This window comes from Puma concolor, chromosome B4 (assembly GCF_028749965.1).
Source record: "Puma concolor isolate L17-30 chromosome B4, mPumCon1.1.hap2, whole genome shotgun sequence".
NCBI classification, from domain to species: domain Eukaryota; kingdom Metazoa; phylum Chordata; class Mammalia; order Carnivora; family Felidae; genus Puma; species Puma concolor.
This window is the reverse complement of record NC_141673.1, coordinates 7188186-7205887: the sequence shown is the minus strand read 5'-3', so window position 1 is coordinate 7205887 and position 17702 is coordinate 7188186. Positions and strand designations below refer to the sequence as shown.

The following is a 17702-nucleotide window of genomic DNA, read 5'->3' as shown; positions in this document are numbered from 1 at the left end:
AGAGCCCGACTTGGAAAATGGGCCCGAACCAAGGGAGGCTCAGGAGCTAAGGATAGCCTTAGGGTAGTGTTAGGAGCTAAGGATAGCCCAGGGGCAACAGGGTTAGGACCCCACCGCGACAGTGATCTCTGACGGGCTGCTGCTCTCCTGGGTCACTCCAGCAAGAGTCATGCTCCTGGTGCGGGTATGCATGAATCAGGGCCGCCTGGTGGGAAGCCTCACCTGCCACCAAGACCACTCACGGGGGTTCTCCGAAAGGAAGAGCAGGGTGCTGATGGGAGGGTTGGGTTGAATGATGGACAAACAACGAAAGTGGCCAGTGTCCACTGCATTTTCTGTGCCTCTCCTTGCCTCCAAAATAAGATCCAATGCCTTATGGTGCCCTTAAGGCCTTTTAGAACACAACTGTAAGCCGCTCCACTTCTCTACTCTGTTGCACATTCTCTGCCCTTCAGCAGCTTGCAGGGCATTTCCTGGTGGTGTGGTGGTTTTCCTCAGCCTGTTCCCTCTGTCTGCCATGACCTTCCTTCTCTCTTAACTCCTAAAACTCTTCATCCACTGCCTGCCATTGTGGATCAGTCCTTCCTCTACTCGCAGACAGCCTTTCCTTTCTTTTTTCTTTTTAAGTCTTTTTTATTGTTTAAGTAGGCTCCATGCCCAACGTGGGACCTGAACTCATGATCCCGAGACCAAGAGTCAGATGCTCCACCAACTGAGCCAGCCAGGCGCCCCCTCTGACAGCCCTCTCTTTGTGAGGCACTTGTCTGTTCTTGCCCTTGTCACAGTGGATGAGAGTTGGTTGGGTTTTCCCTTTGAGATGGGAAGGTGGGGAGGGAACCACACCCCTTTGGAATCCTTGCCCTGGGCTGGGACCCATGCTAGGTGCTCAGCATCCTCCAGCCCCCAGCAACATAGCACACAGTGTCTGTGGGTGCTGGGTGGGTGTTCATAGCACAACTTCATAATCTGCTTTGCGAGTATTTGTTTTGTCCTTAGTCTCAGGGAGGGCAGTGAGTGGAAGGATGGGATGGTGGGTTGTTGGGGTCTTTCACCTTTGCCTGACTGGTTTTAGAAATGAACAAGGTTGAGATCCCCTGCTGTGGAGACTGTGCCCCCAGGAGAGTCGGGAGGGTGGTTCAGCTTGCACCTGACTTTGTTGACACTCGGTTGGTTATCTGGCACCATGAAGTGCAATGCCCTTGTCTTCTAGAACAGGACAATGCAGGGTTGGTTCCTGGGAGTCTTGCTGTCCACATCTTGCTCACCTTTCAGTCTCTTGTTCCAGGAGAGTGAAAGAACAGCGGTGCAGGGCGGGAGCAGGTGAAGACAGGAAATACAGGAAGACCTGAGATGACGCTCCTGCCCTTCCCGGGTGGAGGATGTGGGCTCTCATTCATGAGCGAGGCACCTAATGAGCATCTGCCTGATGCCAGGGTCTGTTTGGTGACATCCATTCAATAATGGAGCCAAAGCATCTGTACAGTGTGGTGCCTGAGACTTGACCTCAAATTACAGCTCCACTACCTGCCAACTGGGTGACGTAGGACAAGTTCCTTAACCTCTCTGTGTCTCATTTTCGTTGTCAGTGCAGTGGAAGCGATAATGGTATCTGCCTCAAAGTGTTGTGAGATTAAATGAGGAAACTATGCAAAGCACTTAACGCAATTGCTGACGCACAGTAAGAGCTTAGTAAATGTTAACAATTACTGTACTATTTTTATTATTGCTACTACTGATTGACTCAAGATTTTTCTTATTCTCAGAGTCTAGTCCTGACCTCTTTCTAAGAGCAGACGTTGCAAAGTCCTAAATGGAAAAAGAGGGACAGCCTTTCAAATGTGGGGTGCCAACAATCTGATGCCTCTAACTTGCCTGAGGATTGGGAGGCCTAGGTTCGCTGGCTGGGACCCAGGGTGGGGCTTTTGCCTGGGTGGTGCGGCTGGCTGGCTTACTGACTGCAGCATTGTGAGGCCTGGGCCGTGAGGCGGGGCATCCACGATGAAGGACTTCCGGAGAGGAAGCCCCAAGGTGTGGTTGTTGGGGCAACTTCTGGTGCAGGGTGCTTGTGAAAGGAGCACAGTCTTTGGAAGAGGAAGAGGAGGAGGTTCCTACCTCACTGCCGCTCGCTTGCCCACCTGCCTAAGACTGTGTGCAAAATCACCCCCTTTTTGGACTTGGACTTGTTTCTTCCTGTGTAACCACCACCATCACTTTTCAAGAACTTATGTGTCAGGCGCTGTTCTAAGTACTTTACACGTATGGACTCTTTTTTAAAAAGAGGACTTGAAACCACCACTTCACAGGGTGATTTGAAGATATATACCACAGTATGTGTGAAAGTGCCAGCCAAGTGTTAAAAGCAAAAACAACTGGGAGACAGTGCTAATGAGGTTCTCTTCTAGTAAAAAACAAAAACAAAACCAAAAAACATATTTAAACTTTGCGTATAAATATATACTCACACACAAACAGGTAAATAGCAGTAAAAATCAACGACAACAAAGGCTTTTTAAGCAACATGCTATCTATACAGGTTCTTCTTGCATTGTGCACCTCTTTATCTTAACACTTGGTGCCTGGCCCTGGCAGATGTTTGCCCAGGGTTTCGCCATCAGAACGTGTGCCTCTTTTGAAGCGTTTAGTTTTGTGTCTGGCGCATGGCAAACTCAGTTAATGTTTCTTGAATGCGTGTTTTAAAGGATGTGTCTTTACTGATTTAAAAAGACTGTTCTAGAAAGAGCATCTTGTCAAGGCAGAAAGTCTCATTTGGAGAATAATTTAATCATTTGGGTAGGAAGGTGTGCTCACAAACAAACAGCCAGGCAAAAATATCTCTCCCCTTTTCCCTCGGTGAGTCAGTTACATGCATGTTTACCCTGAGATTAACCTTCCATTAGCTTTGAACTTAATATTGGAAGTAATGAGATGGATTACATAAGCACCCCCCTCGACACCCCTTCCCCCAAATTCTCCTTACTTTATTGTCACTCCAGGTCTCTCTTGCATCTTTCTCCCAAGTGGTGATGGGCATAACTGTAAAATCTAAGAAATGTTTGTTTTGTAGAGGAAAATAGCATAGAGGAGAAGTTCAGACCTAAATACAATCTCAGTTCAAATCTTGGTTCAGCCACTTTGTAGTTTATGGGGGGGGGGGGGGGAGCTTGGGCAAGTTATTTAATTTATTTGAACCTTATTTTCCACACTTATTAATAATACTGGTCTCAGGGTTTATATAAAGTACTAAGTATCAGTGTGATAGCTATTACTGTGTTGTCCACACAGAATCAATATGAAATGAATTTGATTTTAGTCATAACCACCTCTGTAATTTTAAATAAAATGTAAATGTGATTTCCAGTTAGAAAATAAGTTTATTAGTTTTGTTGCAGAGTTATTTTTGCTTTTAAACATCAATAGCATGACCACTGACTTTTTTTCAGGGGTTAAATTAGAATCTAACCTGGAGATGACACCCTTTAGTGTTTGTTGTGTTAAAAAAAAAACAATAACAACAACAACAACAAAAACAGGTGTCTGGTTGGCTCAGTTGATTAAACGTCCAGCTCTTGATTTTGGTTCAGGTCATGATCTCATGTTGTGGGATCAAGCCCAATGTTGGGCTCTGTGCTGGGTGAGGAGACTGCTTGGAATTCTCTCTCTCTCTCTCTCTCTCTCTCTCTCTCCCTCTCTCCCTCTCTCCCTCTCCACCCCACCCCACCCCCCGTCTCTCTCCCCTCACCCTGTCCTCCCTCTGCCCCTTGTTCACTCGTTCTCTCTCTCTCAAAAAAAAAAAAAAAAATTATTATTATTTAAAAATTTAAAAAACAACACTGAAAGAATCAAATACATTTTTATGTTCTAGGTGTATGAACAGGAGTATATATGGACAGGAAAATAAATGTAAAATGTGTATATATCAGAGTTTGGATTATTCCCACACTTACAAGAAAATTAGCCTCAGGGAGATTTTTTTTCTAAAGGCAGCACAGCAATTACATTCACAGATTCATGGTTCGGTTTTGCTAATAGATAGCCAGGTTTTCTTCAGCCAGTACTCTTTGAACTTCTACTTGGGAATCCCTTTTCGGTTTGGCCTTCCAGTTAGTTCTTGGTTTAGCTTTTTTTTGATATTCTGCTTTTCTCCCTTAATATGATTCTTTGCCACACTTCCTTCACACAGTCTCCAGGAGGTGGCCTGTTTCCCAATGTAGACCACCTTTTAGAACCTCATATATAACCAGACCTTTTCTTTAATCAGTTTTCAGAAGATTCTCTTCATCAGTTGATGAAGTTATCCAAGTTTCTGTTTCAGCTATGCTGATACCCTCTCAAGTCGGAATTCAGCCCTGAGTTTGTGCTCAGAATGATACTTAATGCGTTCACAACGTCAGGGGGTTCTGGGGAAGCCAGCAGCCCCCTTGTACAAACCAGCATGAGCAGCCGCTGAGCCAGAGGGATTTCTCTTCCTAGAACATTGTTGGATGACTCACTGTTCCTTCTTTAATAAAGAGAAGGACCAAGTTCATCACCATGAGCTATAGAATAACCTGTCACGATTTGATCCTGACTCCTGCCCAGCCCGGTGCCCTGGCAGTTGTCCATTCTCTTCAGCAGCCCACTGTGCCAGCTCTGTGCCTCCAAGCCTTGGTTTCTGAAATTCCCTGGGCCTAGAATTCCCTTTGTGTGCCTAGCAGCCTTCAGTCCAGTTCCCACAAGAGGCCGTTCCACCTGCACCTTCCCTGTGTCCTCCTTGCTGCTGTGATTGTGAATTTTTTATCATCTCTCTAGGCCAGCACACAGTGGGTGCTCCACACGGTTTAATCCTTTCGCATTTACATACCCACTTCACCAAAAGTAGAAGCTTTGCAGAAATAGCAGATTTGTCCAGATTTCCCAGGATAACCTGAATTTCAGAAATATCTTGTCCCATTGTGAGGTGACATGTCCCTTCCAGTTTTGGTTCAGAAAGCATAAATGCCATTTTTACAGATTGCATGAAAGTTGCTTTGGGGAGAATTTCAGTGAATTGATGCCAGTGTTTTTAACTGCCAGAATGGTTAGTACTTGGAGAAGTTTAGGGGAGTGGAAGATTTTGTCCATGTGCTTGTGAAGCATAATCTATAAGAAAAGCATTAAAAAATATACGTTCCTGTATGTAATGTGGCAAGAAAATTTTTTGAATATTAAAAACCTGCTCTTAGCTAACATATCAGCACATATCAGAGATTTGTTAACATTATTAATGAGAAAACCATCAGGATGACAAAGCTGGATCAAAAGAGAATGTAAGAAACTGATATTTACATAGTTTTTACAAAAAAAGGATGCAGGAATAAGATTGCAAGTTTAGATGCAGAACTGGTTAACGTCCTACAGGGCAATACAAACAAAGTTTATCTTTTTTACCAGAGAGAAATCATTCGCAATCTAACAATTTTCTACAAGTGAACATCTAACTTTACCTAATCTGTGATAAATAGCAGGTCAAAACAAGTTTGTTTTGGGGTGCCTGGGTGGCTCAGTCGGTTGAGCGACTGACTTCGGCTCAGGTCATGATCTCACGGTTTGAGAGTTCGAGCCCCGCATCGGGCTCTGTGCTGACGGCTCAGAGCCTGGAGCCTGCTTCTGATTCTGTGTCTCCCTCTCTCTCTGCCCCTCCCCCTCATGCTCTGTCTCTCTCTGTCTCAGAAATAAATATTAAATTAAAAAAAAAACAAGTTTGTTTCCACAGAGCATCAGATGACCTTTAGTAGGCACGGTAAGTACTATCACCTGTACTATGACTTTAAAGGGACACAGTATGATACACACACACACACACACACACACACACACACACACTGCTTTGTTTTCAAGTTTTGGATAATTTTTCTTAAATCATGATTGGGTTCAAGAGCTCAAAGATGGCTGGGTCTGAGGTAGAGAAGAGTCCTTGTTGAAAGTCATTTAAGTGGTTTTGAAATGGAATTATGGAATTCAGAAAGGAAGAGGGTGGTAAGGAGCAGAAAAGGTGTGCTATGGCAGTCACATTCAGGAAAGATCTCCTCCCCAACTCCCCTCCCCCCACAAAGGCATGTACGGATAAAAGGAGGGGGTATTTTTCCCCCAGGTGGATGATGAGCAAAGGTGAGTGGGAAGTGAAATTCCTAGGAGTAGGAGGGAGCAATTGGCAGGAAGTTTTGAAACTTGTGTTTAAGAGATTTGATTTGATTTGAAAGACTGTTGGACCAACAAGATACTCACAGAAGACACTTGTCACTGGGTAGGAGGCTGTGGTTGAAATCAAGGCAGAGTATGGAAGTGAAGCAAAGAGATAACCGTGATACCATGAAAAGAGGCTTGCCAGGAGTTCATAGTAAACTTAGGGCAGAGGGAAGAAGAAGAAAGAACAGTTGAAGGGGGTGCTGAAGATCACTCTCCTGGTTGAAACTGAGAGCTGGCTCGGGTCTCCTGCTGTGTTGGACCAGAGAGTTCAGGACTGGCCAGCTGGGACTTTTTGAGGCTGCCCCTAACATCCAGCTGGGCAGATAGGAAGAGAGAGATATAGGGAGAGGAGACCAGAAGACCATTTAAGAATGACTTTGGCTTCCCTTTGTGCTTTTTTTCTCTTAATTTTTAGATGTTTTATTTTATTATGTAATATTTGATATATGCAGTGACACATTTCTGTGTTATGAAACACAGGCATTTGAGAACCCCCACCTCCCTGCCCAATTTTCTTTTGTGGTTTCTTTGCCAGTAAAAAGAGTTTACTCATCCCTCGCTTAAAATATAGGATGCCTGAGTCACTAGTTTGCCATCCTGTGTCATTCAGCCCTCCTCCAGACTCCCTGTCCCCCAGGAAGGTGACCCAGAATCCCCTTGAAGTGCATGATGCTGTCCCTGTGCTCTGAGTGTTTTAGCAAATGTGCCCCCTGGTGTTTGAAGTGATTTTAGGCACCCGGTTGCCTGTGATAAGTGTCCCTATGTTCCTTATATTCTTGCATTTCAGGGTTTCTGCGTTGATGGGTTTAGTCAACAGCCCAGTTCTTGAACTGCTCTCCTGGGTGACCTGAATGGGGGTAACTAATGTTTCAGGTCCCGAGAACGCAGTGGTGATCACAGATAGCAAAATGGAGGAAGGAAAAGTTACCTATTGACCCTCAGGTGTGATACTGGTTTGATTTTTTTTTTGATCCTAGGAGGGAAGATAAGATCTTCAGCTTGAAAGCAGGATACTTGTTTCTTAAGCGCACTTGTTGTGAATTAACTTTTGTGATTACCTCCCTCTCGCTCACTGGTTGTGGTCCATCTGATTCCCATCAGCCTGCAAACATCATACACCATACTTATTTCTGTGTTCTTATGCCTGTTGGCTAGATCCAGTGTGAAAGATTAAATGAACAACACGTGAAGAAAGTTTAGGTGAATATCCTTACAATCTTTGGGATGAGGGACTTTTTAAGTGTAACACAAAAACCATGTCATTTCATTACACAATATTAGCATTTATATACAGTCAGTTCTGCCATAATGCAACATATACCTTCATTAAAAATCATTGCACTAAGCAAAACTGTGTAACACAAACCATAGGGCTTATGGGGAAAATGAGATTCGGGTTACAACGCTCAAAATCTTTAGAGGTGACCAAAAAAAGATAGAGAAAATAAAAAGACTAAGAGCTAGGGAAGGAACCTAATAAAACAGCTCTGTTTTACAAATACGAAGTGGCTAAGAAGTACATAAATACCACAATAAATAGGGCCCCTTACCTTTAGAAAGACCTGAGGTTTGCTTGTGGAACTGGGCGTTAGAAGTCACAGCCTCTGAGTTACTATGAAGTGATGGACGGAAGGCTGTGTGCCATCTGATGTACAGTGCTGTGGGGCTCTCCCAAACCATCACGTTCTATCCATCATGGCTGACACGGAATACTTTTCATATTTTATTAAGTAAAGGGAGGAGGGTACAAAATAACATCTTCAGTGTGACCCCTTTTTTGTAAAACTGCTCACACACACATGCATGCTTGTGTAGAAAGGACACATGGAAACATTGACAGTGGATGTCTCGGAGGTGGAATGGCTGGGTGACTTTTTCATTTAATTATTTTCTGGAATTTTCTATGGTGAATGTTACTTTTACAGTTTTATTCTATTTTTAAATTTTTTACGTTTATTTATTTTGAGAGAGTGTGCACATGCACAAGTGGGGGAGGGGCAGAGAGAAGGAGAGAGAGAATCCCAAGCAGGCTCCACGTCATCAGCACAAAGCCCAATGTGGGGCTTGAACTCACGAGCTTGAAATCATAACTTGAGTCTGGATCAAGGGTCCTACACTAACCTACTGCACCACCCAGGTGCCCCACTTTTACAATTTTAAAAAAGACAGTTACTTTCAAACATTATCTAACACAAGGTGGGTAATAAATACAAAATATAAGAATAAATGACCTACTTTGTAAAATCGTGCTCTCAGCACCTAACTGGGCTAAGTAGCAAATGGCCACTAAAGGATTGTTGGCTGACTGCAGTTTGGAGGCCATGTTACCTCATTTGGGGCTTTAAATTCTTTATTCCTGACCAAAGTTAATCTGCCCAGATTTCAGGTCACCTCACTCTCAGGTAGATCCTGCTAGCTGGGCTGGACAGAGTGCTTTATGTTACCTCCAGGTTGCAAGCTCCATTAAGTGCGTGTGAACTTGGGGTGTCTTTGGATGAGGCTCCAGAGTTGTTGCAATGCACAGGTGATAGCTGCAGCCTCTGATTTTGGTTACCTGCTTTTAAAGGGACCAAAACCCAGGTGTAGTTTCTTGGGGCCCAGGTTACTTTATTAAGCAAACTTATCCCTTTAAGAAGCACCTAAAAAACAGGAGTGTGGGGGCACCTGGGTGGCTCAGTCAGGCGCCTGACTTCTGGCTTCGGCTCAGGTCCTGATCTCACAGTTCATGAATTCAACCTCCGCCTTGGGCTCTGTGCTGGCAGCGCAGGGCCTGTTTGGGATTCCCTCTCCCTCTCTCTCTCTGCCTCTCCCCTGCTGGTGCGTTCTCTCTCGCTCTCAAAAATAAATAAATAAACTGTAAAAAACATGGGGGTTACCTGGGTGGCTCAGTCAGTTAAGTGTCCGACTTCAGCTCAGGTCATGATCTCAAGGTTCATGAGTTTGAGCCCCACATTGGGCTCTCTGCTGTCAGTGTAGAGCCTGCTTCGGATCCTCTGTCCCCCTCTCTCTCTGTCCCTCCCCTGCTCGCTCTCTCTCTCTCTCTCTCTCTCAAAAAATAAACTAAAAACAAAAAACAAAAGAAAAAACCAGGACTGTGGCTTAGTTGGAGAGGGTAACCGCCAGGAGCATCGGTATCAGGTAAGCTACAGTTTGCAGGCCTGGAGCTCCAAGGAGACCCAAGTTGGCTGGCCCTCCACTCACCATGCAGGTTCTGGAACTTCATTTTTCTTCTTTTTCTTTTTTTTTTAACATCCAGTTATTCTTTTTTTTTTTTTTTTTTTTTAACGTTTATTTTTGAGACAGAGAGAGACAGAGCATGAATGGGGGAGGGACAGAGAGAGAGGGAGACACAGCATCGGAAGCAGGCTCCAGGCTCTGAGCCATCAGCCCAGAGCCCGACGTGGGGCTCGAACTCATGGACCCCGAGATCGTGACCTGAGCTGAAGTCGGATGCTTAACCGACTGAGCCACCCAGGCGCCCTTGGAACTTTGTTTTTCAAAGCCCCATAAAACCTGTGCCTTCTCCAGGCTTCCCTTTTCTGGGTTTCATGGCTCTCGGCGGAAATGAGAGCCTGTGTGATTGCAGCACTCCAGTGATCGGAGTGGGGAACATGAGGCATTACGATGCTCCCACAGGGTACAGCCTGGAGCTTTAGCGCAAAACTGCACCCGGGGTGGGCCTCCTGCGCCCTGGTTCTCCAGGCCTCGTTCCGGTTGGCAGGGCCTCCCCGTCTCTGTCACTGCAGACCAGATGGGGTTCCGGGGAGGCCTGGTGTGCCCTGCTGGAGCAGGGGCTCAAAGAGCCTCTTCCCATTACTTCTTCCTTCAAACGCTTGGTCTTAATGGGCCCCTCTGCGCCACTCAACCCAGTGCCTGTCTGCCTGGCTGCAGATAACACCACTGGAGCTTGTCGTGTGGGGGTTGAAAAGAATTTATTTTTTTAATTTAAGCAGTTGCATCCCATCTGCCTACACACTCTTAACCTGCTTTGTGAACAAGCTTTGTGACCTTTGCAGGTTACTTCACTGTGTCAGCCCCTGCCTTTCTCCACGAAAGGCTTTGGAGAGCACTCAACCAGATGGGATCGGGGAGCCAACTGCCCAGGCAGTAGGTGCTCTGGAATTGCCACTAATAGGGACCTTTGTAAGGGTCTGCCCCTTGCCAAGCACTTTGCACAAATTATCTTTGTTAATCCTTACAACAAAGAAACGGAATGAGTATTCTTTTTCTTTTTTAATTTTTTTAATGTTTATTTATTTTTGAGAGAGAGAGTGCGTGCGAGCAAGCGGGGGAGGGGCGGGGGGGGGGGGGAGACACAGAATCTGAAGCAGGCTCCAGCCTCTGAGCTGTCAGCACAGAGTACAACGCAGGGCTCAAACTCACGAACCATGAGATCATGACCTGAGCTGAAGTGGGGCGCTTAACCGACTGAGCCACCCAGGCGCCCCCCGAGTGAGTATTCTTAAGGCAGCCTTTTGTGGTGAGGAAGCCAGGATGTAGAAGGGTGACTTACCCGTCACACACTAGGTGGCCTCCTGAGACCCACCTAGTACCAAAGCCCGTGCCCACCTACCAGACCTCTGGCCTCTCTTGCCTTGTGTCCACCTTAGCTTTCTATGGATGTGATGTTCTTTTGGCTCACAAACCAGGCCTCTGTGTTGATTCCCCAGAGTTGGGATTTTTATGGGAACTCTGGGAAGCTCAGCAGATTACTAGGTTTCTCTTAAGCATTTTCTTAAAAATTTTTTAGAAATCTTGTGTTGTCCTTGGAATGTGTCAGCACTAAATTGTGTTTTGTTTAAATTTTGTGCTGAGTTTCAGGACATTTCTTAGTTTAATTCCTGGACGAGGAATTGGAATTGGTTGGTACCAGTTACAACGTGGCAATGTGCCCATTTCTCCCTCCCACATACAACAGGCTGAGTGTAGAGGGGACGCAGCGGAGTGTTGAGGTGTTGGTAAATAATACCACTACGTGGTCATTTAATCTTACGAGATGCTGTTTTGCCAGCAGGTCGAACTGCTGAGCTTCAGTCCTGTATGGTCACCCTGGAAACCCCAGTAGCTTTCTGCTTGCCTAACATAAGACTCTTTGTAGCCCAGACCCACTACCTCCATATAGAGCGTGTACACACACACTGTTAAAGACCTGGGAGGTTCTTGCTGGTGGACAGTTTGGGGGAGTGAAAAGAAGTAGTGACTTTTTTTGGTTTGGGGAATTTTGGTGACTAAGAGCATCATGCGGCCTTGAATGTTTAGAGAGGAGGGTGTACAGTTCAGGGGCAAGCAGTAGCCACTTAGGGACGTACTGGAAGGGGGAGGAAGTGAAGACAGTGGAAAGAACTGTACGTCTGAAAATACCTGGGACAAAGCCGAGGCCCCAGACTTCTAATGGGGACCAGCCCTAAAAGGAGGAAGGAGTCGTGATATGACTTGTTAGTTGTGGATTAACTTGGGTTTGGGCAAGTTTTGAGGAGGACGAATTAGGGTAAGAGGCCCTGGAGGCAGGCTTGAGGCCCTTTGGGCTGGGAACTTAGGGGTCCCAGGTACTTAGAGCATGATCTAGACAGGGGCCATGGCTTCCAGGTGGACATCCCCTTGGTCTCACAGACTCCTTGCCCAGAGAGAAGGGACACAACCAGGGGAGTATCGGGATGGGCCCCCTAGAGCATAGAGCCCAAGGCTGGGGTTGCTCTGCCCTGACCTGGCAATGCGTGCACCATGGTGCAGTGGAAGAACAGGAAGCTGGGAGGCAGAGAACTGGTTCTAATCCTCGCTGGGCCCTGATGAGCCGTGGGACCTTGGCCAAGTTATTTCACTGTTGTGGACTTCATATATGATCTTTCCATCTACTCCACTCCTAACGATCCATGACTTCATCATCCCTGGGTGTTCCTGAGGGTACCAGCAGTGCCCAGGGATGTACCTTTCTTGGAGAGAAGGCCCAGAGCTTAACCTGTGGTGAGGAGGGAGGGCAGCCTGGGGTGAGAGCCTGACTCCCACATTCTTGCTCTGCCGTGGAGAGCAGTGCCAGAGACTGGAGGTGCTCCAAAGCCTTAAGACAGCCACTACCCACTTCCTGCCCCAGTGTCCCTAACTGTAAGATGAGACCAGCAATAACTTCCAAAAGCAATACTCACCCAGCACAGAGATAGCTCTTGTTTGGCCTGACTGATCAGGAAAGTTGGTAGAAAGGGCCTGGAGGTAGAGTGGGGAGAGAGAACATCCAAGAGATGAAGTCCTGCCCTATTGCCGTGTGGTTTGCCATCTCAGCCCAGGTGGTTCACCTCCTAAGAGGGAGGGGGAGGTTTCCCCGACCCATTTCTGCGAGGGCCATGGGAACACCTTTTGATTTGCAGGCCTCCATTTCTTAAGCAAATTTGAAAGTTGCTAGATGTTTTGGATGGCAATAGAATGACCCCTTTTTATTTATTCACAGAGATGCTGCAGTTTGTCAGCAATCAAGTTGGAGAGTTCCCTGACTTGTTCTCCGAGCAGCTGTGTGGCTCCTTCCCCAGTGGCAGCGGGGGTGGCGGCAGCGGTGGCAGCAGTGGTGGCAGCGGCAATGGCGGGGGCGGAGCCGTGGACCCCTCCCTGCAGCGGTCCTTCAGCCAGGTCCCTCTACCTTCCTTCTCTCCCTCGGCCGCTTCCCCCCAGGCTCCAGCCCTGCAGGTCAAAGTTCCCCCCACTGCAGTTCCCACCCCACCCAGGGCAACTCCCGTTCTTCAGCCCCGCCCCCAGCCCCAGCCCCAGCCTCCAGCTCAGCTGCAGCAGCAGACGGTGATGATCACCCCGACATTCAGCACGGCTCCCCAGACAAGGATCATCCAGCAGCCTCTGATATACCAGAATGCAGCTACCAGCTTTCAAGGTGATTCAGAAGTCAGATACCATAGTGACTGGTTGGTTCAAAAGTTTATGTGCCAGTTTGCAGACCTTCTGAGGCAAATCGCTCTGTCCTTTTGGGGATGACAGAATCCATCGGTTTGGTCCCTGTCTGAAGGAGTTTTTGGCAATGGGCAGTGAGGACAGTGGGTACAGGAACCGTTCACATTCTGCCTCTTCAGATACCTTAATATCTATTGTGCCTGCTTCAAGGATACTTGGTCGAAGAATCTAACAAGCATAGTAGACACAGGGCTGTGCTAGTAACTAGAGCTACAGGCTGGAATACAATGAGTCTAGAAACTGACCCAAGCACCAGCCAGCCCTTGGCACCTATAGATTGAGAACCATTCATTCGGCAAACATCTCCTGAGCACGTACTACAGAGACTATATGACTCCTAGCAGGTGTTAGGTCTCTGTGCAGCAGGCCTCATACTAGGCCTTCCGTGGGCGGGGGGGCCGAGTGAGTGGCTTTCTCTGCTGTGCTTTGCCCAGTGCCTTTGCATCAGATTTCCCTCCGACCCTTTGGGGAGCCCTGGGCGGGATTGGTATTACTCTGAATTTCAAAGGCTCTGACAGTTCTTCTATGTGCTTCAGGGGGGGGGTTAGGGGCTGTGGGGAGGCAGCAAAGCAAAGAGCTGAGACCGTCATCCCAAAGTGCATTTTCCATTCTTTTCATGAGAGGAAGTGAAGCCCCGTGGAGTTGTTGGTTCTCTGTATCTATGAACTCCCTTGCTGGGTGCAGTCATTTGCTGATTAGCTCCCCTCACCTCCACCCTAGCACCCAGAGCAATAAAATAATCTGTTCTGGTTCTCTCAGAAATTGATGCAGCTCTCATGGAATGTTCTTGTTATCTAGATTAGCTTGTAAATGGCCGTGCACATCTTCTTCAGCAGCAGGTGGGGAGTCGGGAGCGTTCTGAGGCACCCTGTCCTCGGTTATTACTGCAGCTACAGTGACAACAGAGTGCATTTCTCGTCCATGTGACTTTTCCCTCCTCTTCTCCCAAGTCCTTCAGCCTCAAGTCCAAAGCCTAGTGACATCCTCCCAGGTGCAGCCAGTCACCATCCAGCAGCAGGTGCAGACGGTGCAGGCCCAGCGGGTGCTGACGCAGACGGCCAATGGCACGCTGCAGACCCTCGCCCCGGCCACGGTACAGACAGTTGCTGCCCCCCAGGTGCAGCAGGTCCCGGTAGGTGGCTGGTGAGGACCCAGGGAGGCACCGGTTGGGGCTGGTCTTTGGTTGAAGGTGTGGTCCACATACTCAGAAGGACCAGCAGAGTGTAAGGGAACAGCATTTGGGGTGCCTGGGCCCTGTGAGGTACCAGTGAGCTCGGAATGGAGACCTGGCTAAGGTCTCATCTTAAGTGTAGACTGGCCCTCACAGCCTCCGTAAATGCAGGTGGATTTTTATATTTAAGCATCCGATGGGTGTAAAACTGGAAAGAGGTGTGCTAAGATATTTGAGTCATGTATCATAGTGGACCATATTTTCTTATTACCAAGGTCATTAATTAATCTTTGGAAAAAAAAAATCCAGGTTCTTCCTTTCTGCTTCTCAGCCATGTTCCTGGCTTTCCTGAGTTTGTTCAAAATCGGACCTCCCTCCCCTCCACCACCCCACACTCTGCCCCTGCCAGGTGCTGGCACTGCCGTCTTCGAAGCCTTTCACCCTTAAAACCCAGGATCCTCTTTAGCTATACTCTTTCTCCATCTCAACCCAGTAATCAAGTTGTGTTCTCAGTTTTAGGAACATGTTATTTTTTCATTCTTTCCCGGAGGGAGTCTCTGTGTAGTAAGAAAGTAAGGCAAAATAGAAAAATAATACTGCCTTCCTTTTCCTTTTCTTCATTCTCCATCCAGGTCCTGGTACAGCCTCAGATCATCAAGACAGATTCCCTTGTTTTGACCACACTAAAGACAGATGGCAGCCCTGTCATGGCCGCAGTCCAGAACCCAGCCCTCACCGCCCTCACCACCCCCATCCAGACAGCTGCCCTTCAAGTACCAGTAAGAGTTGCCTTCCTCCCTGTCCTCCCTTCTCCCCTCTCCTCCTCCTTTCTTGGAGGCATTAGGCCTCAGAGATGTTAACAAAGCCTCTACACAGGGTGGGCAGGTGCAGAAGCTCCATGGAATGTGTCACATTGCAAATATACCCCCTTTTAGTCTTTTTTAACTCCTGGTTCCTGGGCAGCACCTCTATACAGGGCCATCAGTATGGAGGACTCTTAGGTCCTGCTGATGGCGTTTTGGCTTCTGAAGGACCCCCAGGCCCACCAGGCAGGGAGGGGCTCCAAGGTGAGGGACATGGAAGGCACCCATCCTTGGGTTGTAGGGCCACAGCTATTTTCAGCATCTTGCGGCAGGAGAGTCCAATAGAGTCAAAGGTGATCAGAATTTGGAAGTAAGTTTTATTCATAGAAGCCAAGAACTGGAAACAGCCCACACGTCCAGAAAGAGCTATTGATACATACAGCTGCTGAACCTCAGAAACAGTGTGTTGAGCAAAAAGATGCCTGTCACAAAAGAATTCATGCTGATGATTCCATTTATATGAAATTCAAGAAGAGGGAAAACTAAGCTGTGGCGACAGAGGTCAGAGCAGTGACTGCAAGAGGGAGAAGGGACAGGCGAAACTGAAAAGAGGCACAAGAGAACTTTCTAAGGGGGATAGAAATGGTCTGTGTCTTGGTCTGGATTATCTTAGTTACACGTCGTATCCAAACATAAAACTCCGTCACACACTTAAAATGTGTGTTTTTTATTATGTGTGAATTATTTCTTAATGAGTGGTGAAGTTGAGTGGCTTCTTATTTGTTCATTGTCCGTTTGGATATTGAGGTCGTTTAGTGAAGAAGATAAAACTAAAATTAGTAAAAATAGAAACAGAGGAAAGCAGAGCTGAGGGGGAAGGGGGAAGGCCTCTACAGTTGGCCTGCTTATCTAATAGGATGGCCCTGTCAGTTCTGCCCTTGTGCATTTTGATGGCCGAATTATATTAGGAAATGCAGCAAGTGACTGCACTGTCATATGAAAGGAAAAGATGTATCCCACACCAAGAGTAAGTTTTCCTTATATGCGAGCTCAGAGGTGGTTAATGGTTTGCCCGCGAGGCAGAAATCATATGACTTGTTTCAGGTACCCCTAGATCAAAGGTTGAAACCTATTTATCCATGTTAATCCTATTGTGGTGTGGTTTGTTGACAGTGATTCTGAAAGGGGCCTAGTAAGTAAGGTACCATGGCTCCTGCAGCTTCCTGGGGCCAGACTTAATTGAGGAGAGGGGTCAGACCAGACAATGCCACATGGCCAAAGCCAGCAGGTTTGTGCTGTGAAGTTGCTTTACTCAGACTGACCACGGGGTAACTCTGCCCCGTGTCTGTGCTTGTTCTAGACTCTGGTGGGCAGCAATGGGACCATTTTGACCACAATGCCTGTGATGATGGGGCAAGAGAAAGTGCCCATTAAGCAGGTACCGGGGGGAGTCAAGCAGTTGGAGCCCCCCAAAGAAGGAGAAAGGCGGACGACTCACAACATCATTGAGAAGCGGTATCGCTCCTCTATCAATGACAAAATCATCGAGTTGAAAGACCTGGTCATGGGGACGGATGCCAAGGTAGGTGCCAAGCAAAATGGTATTTCATGTCCCACAATTTGCCCTCCACTGGTCTTTACTGTGGGAATTTTGGAAGACCCAGATCCAGGGAGTGAACATCAGGATGGTTTAGAGGTGCTTTCTTATTAATTAAAGCATCTTGGGGTTTTTTCAAGATTATAAAATATTAACCAACATAAGGGAACTGTTGGGGATTGGAAAGGCAGTGACCTGCCTAGACCTTTGAGACTGCTTTGCAGTGATCATGGGTCCCTGTAGCCCAGGCAGAGGACTGCCCCCTGCTCACCAGCAGGCAGATGCAGGACTGTGTGTACCGTGGAGTCGGCTGGTGGCGTTGCCACCATATGTTTAATTGTGTTCAGGGTGGTTAGCAATACCGTACCTTTGAGGGAGGAGACAAAATGGAGATTGGGTCTTTAACAGCAAATAGAGGAAATAGATTTTTCATTATTTCTGGTGTTTCAATGAATGTGTCTTCTGCCGTGTAGGTGTTTTGTTTTGTTTTTTTTTACCTGTTATCTGTTTATCTTCATCTCTATTTTTTAAATTATTTTTCTTGTTATTTTTTTGCTTCCTCATCTCTGTTTTGAAAGAAAATTTTATATTCCTTGTAGCCTATAGATCTGAAATGTACTAATATAACTTTACTTAAGGTAGCTATCCAGCAATGCTCTGGTCTTTGGTCGTTTGTTTTCTTTAACGTCTTTTGGTTCCCGGCGCCTGGGTGGTTCAGTCGGTTAAGCATCCGACTTCGGCAGGTCATCGTCTCACGGTTCGTGAGTTCTGGCCCCTCGTCAGGCTCTATGCTGACAGCTCAGAGCCTAGAGCCTGCTTCAGATTCTGTGACTCCTCCTCTCTCTGCCCCTCCCCTGCTCATACTTTCTCTCTCTCTCTTTAAATTTAATTTTTTAATTTTAAAAAATTAAAGTAATAAAGTTTTGTTTTGGTTCTAAGATTATTATAAGAAGTGGGAGTACTAGCTAATTTTTATTTA

At 46.8% G+C, this 17702-nt stretch overlaps 1 protein-coding gene across 1 annotated transcript in view; it reads left to right on the top strand.

Moving 5' to 3' along the window:
* Positions 1-17702, top strand: part of SREBF2 (sterol regulatory element binding transcription factor 2) — a 58328-nt gene that overhangs the window by 11704 nt on the left and 28922 nt on the right. The window contains exons 2-5 of the mRNA XM_025926788.2: positions 12644-13075; positions 14103-14284; positions 14956-15102; positions 16487-16708. Of these exons, the coding sequence (XP_025782573.2) occupies positions 12644-13075; positions 14103-14284; positions 14956-15102; positions 16487-16708 (983 nt within the window). The remainder of the gene's footprint in view (positions 1-12643; positions 13076-14102; positions 14285-14955; positions 15103-16486; positions 16709-17702) is intronic.